The sequence below is a fragment of the Dothidotthia symphoricarpi genome, assembly GCF_010015815.1.
Source record: "Dothidotthia symphoricarpi CBS 119687 unplaced genomic scaffold P153scaffold_12, whole genome shotgun sequence".
Lineage (NCBI taxonomy): Eukaryota > Fungi > Ascomycota > Dothideomycetes > Pleosporales > Dothidotthiaceae > Dothidotthia > Dothidotthia symphoricarpi.
Window position 1 is genome coordinate 1,228,687 of NW_022985019.1, and position 17,109 is coordinate 1,245,795.

Sequence of the window (17,109 nt, forward strand, 5' to 3'; positions counted from 1 at the left end):
ACAAGTGCTAAAACAAGCCAAAACAAGCCAAGCCAAACAACGCCCACATCCCCAGGCCCGTAGGCTGGGGGTAAACGCGGCCAATACAGCAAAAATTACAAACTACACACGCTCTTCAATCCCCAAGGGACAAATCGTGTTTTCCAATTCCAATCATGACAATCGTCGACGTCGTGAGAGCATCATGGTCGTGCTCTGCGAATCCTCGTAAGAAGATAAGACGTCGTGGCGCGTAAAAACGATAAGACAACTCCTATATCTACACATCTATTTCCTTGTTTCAACTCTTTCGTCTTCGTCATCTCAAGTCGGAGTGACTACAGAAATGGTGACTTTCTTGCTGCGCTGTGTAAACAGCGACAGCCTCAAACGTTACTAGCTGACTCCTGCAGAGTGTCGTTGTTGTTGCGCCAGGTGGTGCTTGAGACTCTGCTGCATTTTACTTGCAAACTTGGCGTCGATACCGTCGTCGAGCATGCCGATGCCGCTATCGTCGAGATTCGATTCTTGCTGACCCGCGTGCAGGTCGTAGTCGAAGTTGAAGCTCATCGGTTCGTACTGTTGAGAAAGGCGTCCAGCATTGACTGAGCATCTTGTGTTAGTTAATCAACTTGGTCAAGGAGAAGTACAGAGGAAGTAGGAGAACTCACCATCTTGGGACGCGGCCCCGGGGTCCTGCATGGTGACGTTGCTGGTCGTCGACATGAAGGACTGATCGGGACCAAAGTCAGCTTCTATGCTGCTATATCTGCTGTCGTTGTTGCTCCCGCTACCACCATTGGTCAAGCCATTATTGACAGACTCATCCACTCCAGGCGATAATGTAGGCGAGTTCCAGTTTGGTGGGCTGTGTCCAAGAAATCCTCCCAGCGACGCTAACCATTGTGCCATCTCGTCCACAAAAACCTTCGTCAGCCACCATCCTTGGAAGCTGACTCCATTCTCAACTGTGATCTCTCGTAGAGCCGCTGCTCCAAGCGAGTTAACGCAGTGTAGTATTGTGCGGGCGGGCGCGTTGGGAAAGCGGAACGGAAGCTTGGTCAGGAAACTGGCTATGCGATCGATGACCGACTCGTTGGGGTCGGCGGGAGGATCGGGGGATTGCGCTCGATAAACGGTGCCGTTGGGGAGCTGAATGTCTTGCGGAATAGGGCCAAGCATGGATCGAATTTCGGTTGTCAGGATGTTGTACACCTCCTCGTGGGCGCATGACTCTGGTAGCTCGTTCGCAATGATTCGCTTCAGGTTGACATGCTGGAGCCAGTCGGCATACATTTGCGTACGGTGGTTGTCCGTGGTAAGCATGACGGCGGCGGCGTGTGCTGTTGAGTTGACCCGCAGCATCTGACGCAGGAGATGAGCGTACAATGTTGCTGGCTCTAGCTTTGCCTCAAGGACATGGACCGGCAGTGGCTGAAACAGCTTGCTGATGTGTGCATGTAGCGTTTTAGCGACGTTGTCGAGGAATCGAAGGACAGGCGGAGGCGCAACCTGCAGGACCAGCTGCGACACGTTACGAATCATCTTTTGGTACATCAACCAGTCGCACTCCTTGATCCATGGGGCTAGCTCGGGCGCTGCGAAGAGCTTCTGGACCGGTACCGTTAACGTGCCATGAAACGTGCCAAAAAGGCGGAAGAATTGTTTCTCCTTGCAGAAGCGCACCGAGTCGACTAGCGAGGTTACGTGCGAGCGGTACATTGCCACCAGATTGTCAGCCGAGTCTGGATCTGTCCGCGCTGGCAGATATGGTGTGATGTCGGGAAGCTCTATTTGCAACGCGTCTGGCGAGCCGAGAACCTCTGGCGTAGGAAATCTGAGCTCGTGTTCGTAGGCTGTTCTTGTGCGGGCGTTGGAGGGCTGGAAATGATTAGAGTATATATCGGTGAATAGTAAACCCTTCGAGCCTGCGGGGGCGTAGTTGCTGTTCAGAGATTCCAGGCCAGTGTCGCGGGGTGGGAATGGTGCATTGTCTGCAGGTAGCCGTGGCAGGGAGCTGAAGTCGAGCCTGGGGCCTGTTGACTGCGGGCGCTTCATCGTATGGTGTGTCATGGCGCCTGTGCTTGGCCGGCTTAGCTCCTCCACGTCGTCCAAGTCATTGATGAGGGCCAGATCGACGTAGTGGTACTTGGACTCTCCGCGTACACCGAGGCGTCTAGTCTGGATGCCGGGGAAGATGACCCGAACAAGCTTCCCAAAAGAGGCTGGGTTGAGGGGGATGACTCGCTCGGTACCACAGCGTTCCGCGTACTTGGAGTAGACGCGATTGCGTGGGACAGACGTCTTTGCAAGACGGCAAACAGAGCGCAACCTATCGACTGTCAGCACGATCCCATGATGTAGAAGACACAAACATACCAGAGCATGGCGAAGAGCTGCTTCGACTTTTCCGCCTTTGATGTCCTGTCCGTCTGGATAACCTCGGCAGCAACGTCTTTCAGCTTGCGACCCTCGTTCTGCTGAAGCATCTGTCGCAGTTCCTTGTCGTTCGTCGCGCTTCCCGACGCAGAACTCTTCTTCTTCTTTTCTTCCGCGTCGATGTGTGGTGCCATGAACTGCTGGGCTTGCGATTGTTGGGACATGGAGTTGTGATATGCGTGTGCGTCCATGGGCGTGGCAGGCAGACCGTTGGATTGGGACGCGTTTGGAGTTGGCTCTGACGGGTAGCCGAGATACTGCTGCACGCTCTCCAGCGACATGTTGATGAGATTGTCCTGTGCACTGACATGCTGCGCGGCCTGCAACAGGGCGGGTTGTAGCGGCTCGCTGGTGAAGGCTTGGGTATATTGATGTTGCTGCTGCTGGTGTGGCTGATGCTGGTAGTGGGTCGGTCGCGGTGGTTGCGATTGCTGGGAAAATTGCTCAAAAGAATGCACACTCGTCGTCGAGGCGCGCGATGGCGGTCGGTTGCTTCTGGTCGACATGGACGTGGTTGATCGTGATCGGCGGTGGACGGCGGCCATGCTATGTAAGCCGGGTTGGCAGATGTAGGTTGTGTTTACACCAAAACAACCGGATAGCAACGGCGCTTAGACGGGGAGGAACGCGCGATAATGTCTATGCATACAAGGCGGATGGATCCAAGAAAAGACGCGAACTCGATGCGCTTTGTGTGGGACGTCCAGGCACGGGTCGAGTCAAAAAATCGGGTTCCAGATGGCTCAACACGTCTCTGTGTGGTTAGGATAGAGCGATGAGGGCATCCAATCGAGCCGTGATCGTTGTCACGCGCGCTGAAGAGTAGAATATTAAGCAAAGGATATCCAGACTCCAAAAGCGTGGCGGGCGTCGTCCGTTGCTGATGTCGACTTTGTTGTGTCGAAGAGCTGCATGTTTACGATCGCTCTTGCTTCGCAGGCAACCAGCCGCGATGCGGTTAGCCTGACCACGTGATGCTCATCATCGTAATTTCGTCCCTCCGCACATTCAATGCACTAGAAGATGAGCGGTTGGAAAAAGAAACTAGCCCAAGAAATATGTCAGCGCGTTTGTGACTGCACAAACATATTCGCGATTGTCTCGACAATGGAGTCGCATGCAATGCAACTGCCATCCTGGCTTGTGACAGGGTGACGTATCGCTAAGTGATGACGCGGGCCGCTTTTACAACCCACAATTCCGCTGTCATTCTCTTCCAAGCAAAGGACACATCTGTTGCACTCCATTCTTCACCACTACACACGAAACCACTCGTACCTCTCTACTTTCACACTTTCCTCACAAACTTCACCTACAACACACCACATCATGTCTGTTCAGGATAGAGCCCAGGCCCAGCTTTCGCAGCTCGACAAGGAGGTAAGCGTTTCCACTGCGAGCAAGACACAGTGGCTGGGACGAGAATTGCAACACCATGGCAATCTTCGCTATCCACGAGAGCCGTCCTAAAAATACTACGACTCGAAGTTTGGAGGTTGTGTGCTGACATTGCCGTGTTCCAGCTGTCCAAGTACCCCGCCCTCAACAACTTGGAGAAGCAGACCTCAGTCCCCAAGGTCTACGGCGTTCTTGGTCTCGCTGGCCTTTACTTCTTCCTCATCTTCTTCAACATTGGTGGAGAGTTTCTCGTCAACTTTGCTGGTTTCATCATTCCCGGCTTCTACTCCATGCAAGCTTTGTTCAGTGCGAGCAAGGTCGATGACACTCAGGTGAGTTGAAATTCATCTGCCCCATTTATTGATCTTTACTAACCCGTTCGCAGTGGCTCACGGTGCGTATTCCTACCTTGGATCATTCAAATGACATCCGGAAGAATCAGCATACTAACGACAGTTCAGTACTGGGTGACTTTCGCTTTCCTGACCGTTTTTGAGAGCGCCATCAACGCTGTCTACTGGTTCCGTGAGTACACACATCACATCACCAAGAGAAAAACTAACACAGACAGCCTTTTACTACACTTTCAAGTTCGTCCTCATCCTGTGGATGGCTCTTCCCCAGACTGGGTATGTCTATTCTCTAAATCCACTCGACATAGGCTAACGCTTCACAGCGGCGCTCAGATCATCTTCCGCTCGTTCATCCAGCCCGTCTTCTCGCGCTACTTCTCCACATCTGGCTCCACTGCTGCCGACCTCCGCTCTAGGGTTGACTCGGCTAGCGGCAAGTCTTTGTAGAGCAGCTGTCCCGACAGCATGTTTCTGACAGCCGCATGATCAGGCCAGGATACGGTGTTCCGCGAAGATGAAAATGAAGAGAATACCGAGGAACTGTCTTCTGCACAGCAGAAGATCGATCCAATACGGCGTGCGGCTGTTGTAGCTTGGAATCGCTATCTGAACGAGAATACACGGCCGAAAGTATCTGTCCGTGCGAAGGATGTTGGTAAAACGCGCAAGATATCCCTACGAATGACAGTCAAACATCCCCAAGTATAATAGTGTTGGGAAGCAATCCCTTGGGTATTGGGTTTGTATATTGAGCGGTAGTCACTGGTATCAATACCACAATCAAATTTTGCCCTATGATTGATCACCTGCTCGAAGTGTTGACCTTAGAGGATCAAATTTCAACGTGACACTGACTTCTTGAGGTTTGTCAAAGCTAATCTGCTTTATTTATTTCCTTCTGCCTCATCTTCCATCCCATCTTCGCCGCTCTCAAGATGCCTCTAACAAGACCGGGTGCATGAGATTACCAGTAGAGGGTGGATCAGGCAGAGGACCAAACTCACAATCAATCGATCGATCAGTCGGTTGTTGTGATAGTTTCTTTTTCTAACCCCTTTTGTAGCTTGGATCTGTACCTTCTTTTTTCTTCCGAAAGTTTGTTTGGTTTGAGTTGATTGGGATTGGGGCCGAGCTGGCACTCAACTTTATGTCATTAATTGTGAAGGTTCGAGTACATCGACATCGCCCTAGTATCTCTCTTGGCTTGCCGCGGTGGACGATAGTCAAGCCGTTTATCGCCGATATCGCAATACCAAGCACTACCGGATTAGTTCCCGTCTATCGAGCTTCATATTCGGCCAAATTTCGATCGCCCTTCTAACATGTACCTTGGCACACCCTACAAACAGCCATCAAACACATAACAATCAGCCTTCAAGCACATAACCAACAACCTAAAATAGCCTCCCACAAGCTACTGATACCAACATATCCAACTCACCTCACCATGCCAGCAATGCTAGACGACCCAACCTCACCCCCCATTCCCCTCAACCAAGCACCACCACCCACCATCTCCTCCAAACATATCACGTTGAAAGATGGCCACACCCGCGCCACTATCCTAGCATTCACATCTCCCTCCCAGCCCCCACCCGCCCTAACCGCCTACCTTGCCTCGCAACTTGCCCTCGAAGTCTCAAAAGGCGACACTTACCCCATGACCACAGCGCTGCCCGCAGATGCCTTTGGCGCATACTGGTTTGCCTGTTTCGCAGCTGTCATGCTGTTGGGCGACGTCGAAAGTGTGGACGACGTTGCGGACTCGAACTGGCCGAGCATCTGCCTAGGCAGCTTTTACGTCAAGCCAAACTACCCCGGGCGCAGCAGTCATGTGTGTAATGGCGGGTTTTTGGTTACGGAGGGGAGTCGGAATCGGGGCGTGGGTAAGGCGCTGGGGCAGACGTATCTTGAGTGGGCACCGAGATTGGTGCGTAAACAACCCTTGTTTCTGAAGCTCCATGTTGGTGGTGAACAGGAATCTGTGTGGATCGAGCTGATTCTTACACGCAGGGTTTCACGTATTCAGTGTTCAACCTGGTCTATGAGACGAATGTCGCGTCTTGTCGTATCTGGGATTCTTTGGGATTCGAGAGGATTGGGAGGGTGAGGAAATGTGGTGTCTTGAAGAGTTATCCTGGGAGGAAGGTGGATGCTATTGTTTATGGGTATGATTTTGAACCGGATGTTGATGGGTGAAAGATATCCTGGTTGTGGGCTTTCTCGATATCAGTTTTCTGGATTCGGTGATGTAGTTCTGAGGACGTTGAATAGTCCATTGTTATCTGTAAGACGTATCCGTCCGTCATGTTGGGGCGCGACATGGCTTCCTGCATCATGCGAGAGCTTTGACACCGGGAAAGAGATGGCGCGCGGTGGTGAGGACGGTTTGTCCTGACTGCTACCGCGTCCCAAAGGTCACGTCATTGTGTTGGGAGTGATAACTGGCCATGGGCTGGCCATTCGCCATGGAGTACCTTTGTTCTGGAAAGTGACTGGAACGCGTCAGTGCTGCTCACAATTGCGTGATGTCACACATGCTATGTGCACCAATCAACGCGTAGACAACACAGCCCTTCCAACACCCTGAAACCGCGACATTCAGCTCACGTATGATGCCAGCTGCTGACAATCGAGTATTGGGGCTGCATGTCGCAACCGCCAGTATGATTTATGCTCGCGATGCCAGGAGAACCGTGGCAGCGGTTGGATTCGTAACAATCAACCATGTCTTCCGTAGAGCAACAACCTCTGCTCACGCCAAACTCGAGCACTGATACCTCAAAAACATACGGCGAGGTCGATGATTCTCCGATTTCAGAAGGCGTCTCACGATCTATCGAGGATGATGTGCTGCCAGAAACATCAACGCTTGGGAGGACAATCTCCTGGCCGAGTGCCTACATCCTCGTCATTTCACGCGTCATCGGCAGCGGTATTTTCGCGACTCCAGGTGTCATCGTCAAAGAGGTCGGAAGTGTGGGCTTGAGTCTGTCGCTTTGGATTCTGGGAGCCATAATCGCAGCGTGTGGACTCGCTGTGAGCTTGGAGTATGGATGCATGCTCCCTCGCAGTGGTGGAGAGAAGGTGTATTTGGAATTCACGTTCCGCAAGCCACGATATCTCGCAAGCACTATGATGGCCGTCCAGGCTGTGATTCTAGGCTTCACCGCGAGCAATTGCATTGTGTTTGCACAATACACGCTGTACGCGTTTGGCGTTCAGGCTTCGGACTTTCTACGCAAAACTCTCGCAGTTTGTCTACTCACTGCGATCACAATTGTACACGGATGCTTCATGCAAACCGGTATCCGGATCCAGAACTTCCTCGGATGGATCAAGGTCGGCCTAGTAATCTTCATGATTCTCTCTGGTCTCTTCGTAGTCGTGTTTCGGCCACAGGGGCTCGACGGGCGGAGGAGCCATTTCCCAGCAGGATCAGATCTGTGGCAAGACACGGAATGGAGCTGGGGCGTCATCTGCACAGCACTTTTCAAAGTCTTCTACTCATACGCGGGTTTGCAGAACGTCAACAACGTCATGAATGAAGTCCGCGATCCAGTACGGACACTCAAGTCGGTCTCTATCACCGCGCTTGTCACAGCATGCGTTTTATATTCTCTTATCAATGTTGCATATTTCATCGTCATACCTTTAGATGAGATCAAGCAAAGCAAGGAGCTCATTGCGGCTTTGTTCTTCGAGAAGGTTTTCGGTGCCACAGTGGGAAGGGTGTTGTTACCGCTCGCTGTGGCGTTGTCAGGAGCCGGTAACGTCATGGTTGTTACCTTCGCGCTCGTAGGTTCACTTAACTTCGTTGCCAAAACGACATTGACTCATGAGGTTAGGCTCGACTCAACCAGGAGATCGCACGGCAGGGCTTTCTGCCTTTCTCCGACCTCCTCGCATCTTCCAAGCCCTTCAATGCACCACTTGGTGGACTCATTGTGCACTACATTCCTTCGCTGCTAGTGATCGTTCTTCCTGCCTCTGGGGAAGTCTACTCGTTCATACTCGAGGTGGAAGGTTACCCAGGTCAGATCTTCGCATTGGCGATGTCAGCTGGACTGCTCTGGCTTAGATATGCCCGACCCGATCTCAAACGACCTTTCAAAGCCTTAACTTTGGCTATTGTGCTGCGCATTGTCTTGAGCGTTGCATTACTCGCTGCTCCCTTTTTCCCACCAAGAGACGGAACGAGGGATGGGCACATTTGGTATGCGACGTATGCAGTCGTAGGAATCAGCGTGTAAGAACCGTTCTCTTACAGATCAAACACCGCTGACTATTTTCTAGCATCGTCTTTGGATTCTTGTATTGGTATGTGTGGATCAGGCTCATCCCAAGATGGAGGGGTTACAGGATAGAGGATGAAATCAGAATTATGGACGATGGCACATCCGTGACGAGATTGGTTCACGTTCCTATCAAAACTTAGATTCACGTAGCCAGGCATTCGAGTTTCACATGCCAAACACTCGACCTCTTTTTGAGCAGTAAGACAGTTGCGTTGTTCAAGAGGGTGCACCAGATGATGTGATATCAGCACTGTATCGTCAGGTGTACTCTCTACAAATCAATGAATTTATCAGCAGGATCAGCATGTCCAATGAGAATTGTAGAATCGTTCCATGTACGACAAGCGAGATACGCCAAAAGTGTATGGCAGACATGATACGACTGTAGCATTTCTAATGCGTTCGCATAGTTGACTGGGTGCATTGCGTGCTTGCGGGGAATCCGTTTCGCTGACATATCCGGCGAACCTCCAATGCTTCATGAAAGGCGTATATAAGGAGGATATAACTTTGGCAAATAGAATAATCATAAAACAACATTTCCTTCGACAACTCGAGCAATATGGCTACTGCAGCAGTCTTCTCACCAACCCCGGCACCAACATATACACCGGAGACTCTCCAGTCATCCGTTTCCCGCAATGCCACAGGGCCTCATGACGTTCAAACAGTCTTGAACTACTACAAACCAAATGAAGACGGCTCGCCTCCCCACCCTACCTATATAGGTAGGCCGGAAACTTACGACCGACCGTCCGAGGAACATCTCGTGACGGTCCGCGATGTCAAAGGTCACGAGAGTGAATACTCGCTTGATGTGAACGGCTTCCAGTTCTACACGCACACCAGCGTGGAAAAAGACTTCCTCGACGACAAACAGATCAAGGACAGATATTATAAGGAGACTGAACAGCTGCTCAAGGATGCGTGCGTACCTGTATATCGCACACTATCTCATGTTCTTGCTGATTTTTCGAAGCACTGGCGCGTCCCGCATCTTCATCTTCGACCACACTATTCGTCGCCCAGCGCCTGATGACAAGTCAGCAAGCAGAGAGCTTCGTGGTCCAGTCCAGCGCGTGCATATCGACCAGTCATATGCCGCAGCAATCTCACGCGTGCCGCACCATCTACCCGAAGAAGCAGAAAAGTTACTCCAGAGCCGCGTGCAAATTATCAACGTGTGGCGCCCTATCAAGACTATACAGCGTGATCCGTTGGGTGTTGCAGAGGCAAGCAGTGTGGGTGAAAAGGACTTGGTCGTCATGGAGTTGATCTACCCGAATCGTAGGGGTGAGACGCTTAGCGTAAAATATGACGCTGGACATCGGTGAGTTATAGGGATGGTGTGGATGATCATACAATGTCGACGCTAATGAGGTCTGGGACAGATGGTTCTACAAGTCTGGGCTTACGCCTGATGAGGTAATACTGATCAAGTGCTTTGACTCGAAGCTTGATGGCAGGGCGAGGAGGGTCCCGCATACAGCATTCCATGTCCCTGGGACGGGGGAAAGGGAGAAGAGGGAGAGCATCGAGGTCAGGGCTCTGGTATTCCATGAGGATGATACGTTGGAGTAGAATGTCGAAGTTTGCGTGAGAATTTAACCTCATCTGTGGGGTTAGTTATGATGTTTCGATAACTAGCTTTTTTTAAGTTTGATCTTGAAATTTCACTTCGTCATCCTCGAGTATGTTTGTTTGATTTTCAAGCAATTGATATAGTGCTTCCTCTGTTACAAAGATCCTTAAAACAAGAGATTGGGTATAGCTTGCCAAAGGAACAGATAAGATTGAAGTAGAATAGTCCATAAGATAACAATTTTCTATGAGCCTGTATGTAGATAGCGAGTGCTTTTGTTACTACATATACTACCAGGACGTTCACTATAGAATGCTTGGTCAGAGTTGTAACGATGCTAGCAGACGATATTATTACGTCTTGACAAACCCCATGACTAGAACAACATTGCCTGTCAGTACAACGAACATCACGTCTCGTCACAATTCACTAAGGCTTGTGCAGTTGACAACATGCATAACAGGCCCAAAGTGCGCAATCTCATGCAGTAGTTTCATTGCTAGAAAGGATTGAGATATCCAGTACTTCCAAACATTGCCGACAAAAGTCCTCAAATCAAGATTGAGACAGCGGTGTATTCTGGTTGCAAAACCTTGTACTCGATCGTTCCGTCAGTCTGATTTGCCGAAACAAGTTTAAAGATCTCTTGCAGCTCCTTCAAATGGCTATAGAATCTTCTCGCAGCATCCTTTATAGCTTCAGATGCGAATGCTGTGTTTTCAGAATTTGTCCGGTTCTTGTTGACATTGTAGATTGACTTGGCGTACGTGATCAAGTTGTAGTCGCCCTCAACCTTGAAACTGAGCAGCTCGGGCATTTGGGCGGCGAGCAGCCAATCTTTCCATTTTGGGCCGTCGGTACCTATAGGAAGCGCTGCGGTGAGGTCCTTCTCTGTGTACGCCTGCAATGTCTTGAGGTCCTTTGGCAAGGGTGCACAGAGGGCAGGCGGCTTGGATGGCACGAAGCTGTAGTAATAGTCCTGGAGATAATTTACTGCAGTATGCTGTGGTGAAGCTGTATGAATGCACATGGTAACAGCATCGATGAGTTGATCGACAGTGGTGATGGTTGGGAAGCTGGTGAGTTGACCACTCGTCTGGATCTCCTTGTACCAATCCGAAATGCAATGATCAGCTTGAACATCCCGATCAGACTTGTACTTGGTCCCAAGAACGGACTTCACAAATTCGCGAATTACACCCCAAAGTAAGTGCATGTCGGTGGCGTACGGATAGTTGCGATACTTGTTCGGAGTCTCCGCTTCGAGATCAAATCCTCGTTTCTTGAGATCATTCGGAATGTACTTGTCCTGGAAGTTGAAATTTTTGTATGACCAGTTGATCATTGTCATTGCACGGCTTGTTACCGGGTTGATCGAAGGCCCAAGTCCTGAAATTCGAGCAATGACAGCGGGGACCAGGGTTTTGCGGGCTGCAGAATTCAATGCGAGGGTCCTGTACCAATGTGGGCTCAAGACCTCATACAACAGGTGTTTCTCAGGAATGGTTCGGTTCGTTGCGACAATAATGGCCTCCTCCACTAGGTGCGTGTCGACCAAGTGAGTTGCGATCTCATGCCTCGCCCAATCAGCGGTCTGGGCACACGTTTTGGCATACCTCCAAGGCCAGTCGTCTTTCTCATCAACGTCTGGCTTCTCGTCAAGACTCAGTCGCCGATTGAAGATGGTAATGGACTTGTCTAGACCGCCTTTATAATCCACAGTGATGGCCAGTGGGTGAAGACGTCCATCGGAGCCGAGCTGGAAAACGACAACTGACGCACAAGCATACCGCATGACCATTTTTCCAGTGGGCTTTCTGTTCTCGTCCATTTCCGGGATAACGTTTTGGAACGTTTGTTCGTTGCTCAAGCCAGTAGCTTCACGAAAGTATGAGTAGTCTTGGATGAGCAGGTCCTTGCCCTCCGATAGCAGCTTCCTCATGTCTTCAAGTCCCTGCCTGCCTGCTTCGTCGATATATTCTTCTACCTTCTCTGCTGGAGCCGTTTTGATGGTGCAGGGGTTGACGCCACTCAGATGTTGCTGAGCAAACCGGGCATCCGAATACCAGTCAGCTTCGTCGCCAAGGTTCCTACCCTCCATGATATCCGTCCTTGGACTTGGGTGTTCGCGGTTGAACTTTTCGCAATCGGCTAGAGTCGGTCCTGCATATGGCGTCTCGTCGTGAGTGATGCTGCCTGGAACGAGAAAAGAGAACGCGGTCGAAACAGTTTCAAGGAAATCCTTTACACCAAGGTTGAAGATAGTCCCAACACCTGGCGCATTTTCTTTCTGATCGGGAGGTAGTGCCAGTAAATGGGGAGGATAACCGTCTGTTCCATCGCTCCACATATATATCTTTTGCTTCAGTTCCAGATCTCGCTCCATGGGGAAGATGGGCTCGAAGCCTTTCGAGTGGAAGTGAGCTGCAGCACTAAAGTTCGGTCAGTACATGTTAGGACATCACGCGATTGGGGTGAGCGTACGATCCCTCGATTATACTATAAAGTGCAGTCAGTGCCGTCTGAGTGCCCGTGTATGTGCCCTTCTTGAGCCCGTTTTTGGCAGTGATCCCACCATCGAGAGAACCGTCATCATCGGTACTAAGCACGATTCCTTGTCTTAGAAGTTCGTTGAGAAACACGCCCTTGTCCCAGACGCTCATAGGGTCGTCCTCCACATCAAACTTGATTTTACTATTGAGGATGGCATCCAACTTGGGTACGGCACCTGGTGGAAGTTGAGTTGCAACAGACATGGCGGATGGTAGGCAATTTGACTATATCAAGATTTGAGGAATCGTAGAGATGAGATATTCGAGAGCATGAAAGATGGTTGAAGGATTTCGAACGGTTGTCCAGCTTTTATACCATTTCTTTGAGTACACGAACCTGTCTCAAGCGTATCGCGTTCTGTACACCTGCATTCGTCATCTTACGAACTCAGCCGTACCCTTGAATAGCAGCTACACGTTGGAGCAATGCGTTGATGCACAAGGGCCACTGCGATGTGCGGCAGCTCCGCGGATCACAGTGCAGACGATTCTCAGCTGCAAAATTTTCAAAATCGTTCCCCACCACAGACAACCTTGACGGCCTCGTTGCTTTCTGCATGGTATAGTTTTGTGATGCTTGTTGGACTGTTTGGCAGGAAGTCAGCTCAGTAAGGACTAGCTCTGACACTAGAGATCGTGTTCGCTTCACCCTACGTGTGATGTCTTGTTCAGCTGCGTATTGCAGCCACATCGTCCATCGTTCCAGCAAGTTCAACATTTCACCTTACTAGATTTATTGTTCTTCCTTTAAGGCGAGCTGAATATTTTAGTATTGTGCCACTTGTCACAACCAAATCTAAAGTGATCGGCTATCAGCTGGGCTAAATTGTGCCTAGAACAGTTCCTCAAGATGGCTCTCGTGTGTACTGAAATCTTTCAATAGAGGCGAAGCATGCAGACCTCCAGAAATAGTTGCTTTTACCTTCTACAATGTCTTTTCAAGTGCTACATGCGAACTCATTGAATTATTAGTCGTTCACTTTTTACAGCCCAGAAGCTTGATAGCTAAGTTTTGTAAGTTCAACACCTCTTGTTCGGACATACCCAGCCGATTTGCCAGAGTATTGGTCATTGGTCAGTCGATACCATGCTCTGCTGAATGATCAAGAAGGGACAGAAATGGAATCTGCGTTGTTGATCCAGATTAACCATGCAATCACTGGGCGTTTACGGTATAGAACTCCAATCTGCAGCTAAACAAGTAAATGCCTCGTCATCAAGGGGTGACATGGCTGGACTTGCATGGTCTCGATCCCGAAGTGGAGTGTGTATGCATCCATTCATCACGGCTTACGCTGATCAATTTAGGCCAATCCCAAATTCCCTACTCGAGTAGTTTCGAGTGCTTACAAGTCTCTGTAATATGAGACCGTCTCGACTTTCATGTTTGAATACATTCAGCGCTCTCCCCGAGAGAGCTATCTGACCTGACTTATACGATGTTTAGGGTCTCTGCCCCACGGCGTGACGGGCCATTACTGAGTTGGCGAAGATGATGATAATCTCACACCACTAAATAGATAAGTCCTGCAGGCTTCCGCTAGGTTCGAAATCAATGATGAAGAGTTAAACACCATGTCAGATCAGATTGAGGTGGTTACACCACGGCGTCCTGCAAAAGAGCTGAGCTATTGTCGAGTTTAGGGCTAGGGATGAGGATGCAGCTAGTGTTGCGATAACACTTGAATGTGGCTGGCTGTTAACAATTTCCATGCCATCTAGTGATACCTTTACATTGGGAGACTAAACCCATGACAGGTAGTTGCAGATATCACAACTTCATTGTGGCTGGCTGTGGGGGAGGCGTTGAGAAGCAAGCATCATGGGCCGTTCCGCGTAGTGGCAAGCCTCGGAAATTGTGGCTCGATTGTGGCTGGCTGTGAGGAGGGTGCTCGGAAGCCACAAGGGTCCTCCCGCGGCGGGGTAAACCGCGCATCAAGAACTGTGTTCGTTCAGTAGCATTGCATGACTGTGTAATTGCAGCAAGCCATGGAAGGGAAAATTTAACGTTAGTGCAACACCGGAGGCATCTACTCGATCAGGTTTCAGCTTCATGGGCTGGAGCTGAGGTGTTTGGCAAGGTAGTGGCGCGGAACAAAAGGAACGAGCTCCGACGTATCACTTCAGCTCTGCTGCATCCAATCACATCACGCTATATGGTAATCGTGCCATACAGATACCTTGTCTCGACTTCTTTTGACCGTTCTCATGTTTCCAGCTACCTGTGCAGCGAATCGGTTATGCACCTTCATCACTGCTGATCTTTACTCAGCCTGCGCTTCATACACAGCTAACTACATCACGGACCGCGTTCATACAGGTTCCACAAGCATAAGCGAGGCCATCATTGGATCACTCTCAGCAGCTGAAGTTAGCGAACTAGTCAATCACAGAAGACGTTTTGACGCTTGCCTACGCCATGCTGCAGTCACATCACTTCACACAAAGCGATGTGGCTAGCTGAATGAAAGTCAGAGAAATCGTTTGAGAGTGATGTCTGATCAAGTCATCGGGTTAATCTAAACTATATAACAACCTACTATATTTCTGCATCAGAAAAGTCTCAAGCCCAAGCTATATTTTATCGACTGTGCAATACGCAGAGATCTTCATATTGATTCCACCAATGTCTTCCCAAATTCAAGTTCCGTCTAGCGGTGTTTCGAACGGGATATCAGGTCATGGAGAGAATCTACCCAAAGAACTGGTGGACGAGATGCAAGCATTATTTCAAAAGCACTCTGGTTATCGCACAAGTATGTTTTACGCAACGTTCAATCAAGATTCTGTACTCATCATGGTCTTTATCAGCCCACGCCAAAGGTCTTCTCGTGGAGGGCACTTTCACGCCAACTGAGCAAGCTCATACGCTTTCGACAGCGTCTCATTTCAACAACCCTTCGACCCCAGTGATAGCTCGCTTTTCTGTAGGCGGCGGCCTGCCCCATGTGGCCGATGTAGATAATGGTGCCACTCCTAAGGGCATTGCCATTCGCTTCAAAGTCGACCATGACACACATACTGATCTTATCAGCCATTCCTTCAATGGATTCGCGACGAAAAACGGAGAAGACTTCTTGTCCTTCCTCCAAGTTTTCCGTGCTTTCAATATTGCCCAGGCTTTACTCAGCAAAGCCCAAGCTGGGGGTGGCGATAGTTCAAAGGAGGCAGAAAGCTTCAAGAAAGCTGGTGTTGCATTTCAAACCTTCCTTGGTGGCCACCCATCCGCTGCAAAGTTTGTGACTTCACCAAAGCCAAACCCGTTCAACTATGGTACCATTACATACTACGAGCCCAACACTCACGTTTTGACGAACAAAGACGGAAAGGCTACAAACATACGATACCGTCTCGATCCAGCAGATGGTGAACACTTTTATCCTAACGATCCGGAGCAATTGAAGAGCCTCGGGCCAAACTACTTGGAAAACGATCTCCAGCAGCGATTCCCAGACAAGCCAATCATCTTCACTATCCAGGCACACATTGCCAACCCCGATGATGTCCTAGACGATGCCACTATCCCATACAAGAGCACAACGTTTGTTCCGATTGGAAAGCTGAAGATCAACAAGGTTGCAGAAGACAATGCCGCTACGCAACAACAGATTGCGTTCAGCCCAACTCCGGAAAAAGGCGGAATTAAGGGTATCAAGTCATCTGAAGATCCCCTGATCCAGATCCGACAGAAGGTTTACTGGATCAGTGCTGACCAGCGAAAGCATGAGAAGCAGTCCGAGTAGTTATAAACATGATGTAATGATGGACTGTGATTTGATATAGCGTATAGATAACATACTCTTCTCACGTGCCTACATTGTGTGTTTGGTTTCCATTTCTCACTTGTCCCGCGAAAGGTTTATAATAATGGATTCCTCGTTTTTACTTCACACAGTTAATGAGCAAATCAAATGTATATCTGGAGAACGCCTTGAAGAAGTTCTGTATATCTTCCATCTGAGATATATAGAGTTATGTCCTCTGAGCATGAAGTCCTATCCGATGATCACGAATAACAGTGCCCGGACCATGAGTATCTACTGTGGTATCGTAACAGCGACTTTATCGGGAAGCGTATGGACTCCAGGCTGGACATGCTTGTTTTCGTGGGCACATAACAATGGCCTGACTCTAAACTCCGGCGACTCCTGAATTCTTCGAGACCTTATTCCCATCGCTACAATCGTTGAATTTGCACGAGTTATGGGTCATGGGCATATCTTTCAAGATGAATGAACATGATATCTTTGTCAATGTTTCTACAAGCTAGATGATCATGTCCAGAATAATTTGCGTTTGGAATGCCCATAGTGTTCTGACTACGACTTGTTTTGGAAGTAGCTACTCCCGCATTTACCAATTCGAATTTGAAGTGCAAGGGATACATGGTCAATGCATGTCAAAGTTTGAGCTACGAAATTCACACTCGATGGTGTGATGGTGTGACAATGTTGAACAGCCACGTTATACAGATATTATCCCGTACACTGTTCTACACAAAAACTAGT

The 17,109-nt window shown here is 49.5% G+C and overlaps 6 protein-coding genes across 6 annotated transcripts; 4 read left to right on the plus strand and 2 right to left on the minus strand.

Annotated features, from left to right (window-relative positions):
- Positions 1-375: 375 nt before the first annotated feature.
- Positions 376-2,963, minus strand: P153DRAFT_292651 (uncharacterized protein; the record flags this gene model as incomplete). Its single annotated transcript, XM_033663846.1, has 3 exons — positions 376-592; positions 662-2,311; positions 2,359-2,963. The coding sequence occupies 3 exons, from the start codon at positions 2,961-2,963 to the stop codon at positions 376-378; spliced, it is 2,472 nt and encodes an 823-aa protein (XP_033523091.1).
- A 686-nt stretch (positions 2,964-3,649) lies between these two features.
- Positions 3,650-4,925, plus strand: P153DRAFT_367792 (uncharacterized protein). Its single transcript, XM_033668362.1, has 6 exons — positions 3,650-3,798; positions 3,942-4,148; positions 4,202-4,210; positions 4,278-4,341; positions 4,388-4,445; positions 4,493-4,925. Exons 1-6 carry the CDS (start codon positions 3,748-3,750, stop codon positions 4,614-4,616), a joined length of 513 nt encoding a protein of 170 aa, XP_033523092.1. The 5' UTR covers positions 3,650-3,747; the 3' UTR covers positions 4,617-4,925.
- Positions 4,926-5,501: 576 nt separating this feature from the next.
- On the plus strand, positions 5,502-6,511 carry P153DRAFT_367794 (uncharacterized protein). The gene has a single exon (XM_033668363.1). The coding sequence runs from the start codon at positions 5,617-5,619 to the stop codon at positions 6,277-6,279; it is 663 nt and encodes a 220-aa protein (XP_033523093.1). The 5' UTR covers positions 5,502-5,616; the 3' UTR covers positions 6,280-6,511.
- Positions 6,512-6,761: 250 nt separating this feature from the next.
- P153DRAFT_423858 (uncharacterized protein) lies at positions 6,762-10,122 on the plus strand. The gene is made up of 6 exons (XM_033672455.1): positions 6,762-7,967; positions 8,018-8,418; positions 8,466-8,524; positions 9,196-9,394; positions 9,447-9,797; positions 9,859-10,122. The coding sequence occupies exons 1-6, from the start codon at positions 6,897-6,899 to the stop codon at positions 10,046-10,048; spliced, it is 2,271 nt and encodes a 756-aa protein (XP_033523094.1). The 5' UTR covers positions 6,762-6,896; the 3' UTR covers positions 10,049-10,122.
- Positions 10,123-10,599: 477 nt separating this feature from the next.
- Positions 10,600-12,805, minus strand: P153DRAFT_342741 (Lipoxygenase; the record flags this gene model as incomplete). Its single annotated transcript, XM_033665976.1, has 2 exons — positions 10,600-12,481; positions 12,534-12,805. The coding sequence occupies 2 exons, from the start codon at positions 12,803-12,805 to the stop codon at positions 10,600-10,602; spliced, it is 2,154 nt and encodes a 717-aa protein (XP_033523095.1).
- A 2,422-nt stretch (positions 12,806-15,227) lies between these two features.
- On the plus strand, positions 15,228-16,344 carry P153DRAFT_397751 (heme-dependent catalase; the record flags this gene model as incomplete). Its single annotated transcript, XM_033671581.1, has 2 exons — positions 15,228-15,357; positions 15,413-16,344. 2 exons carry the CDS (start codon positions 15,228-15,230, stop codon positions 16,342-16,344), a joined length of 1,062 nt encoding a protein of 353 aa, XP_033523096.1.
- Positions 16,345-17,109: the final 765 nt, after the last annotated feature.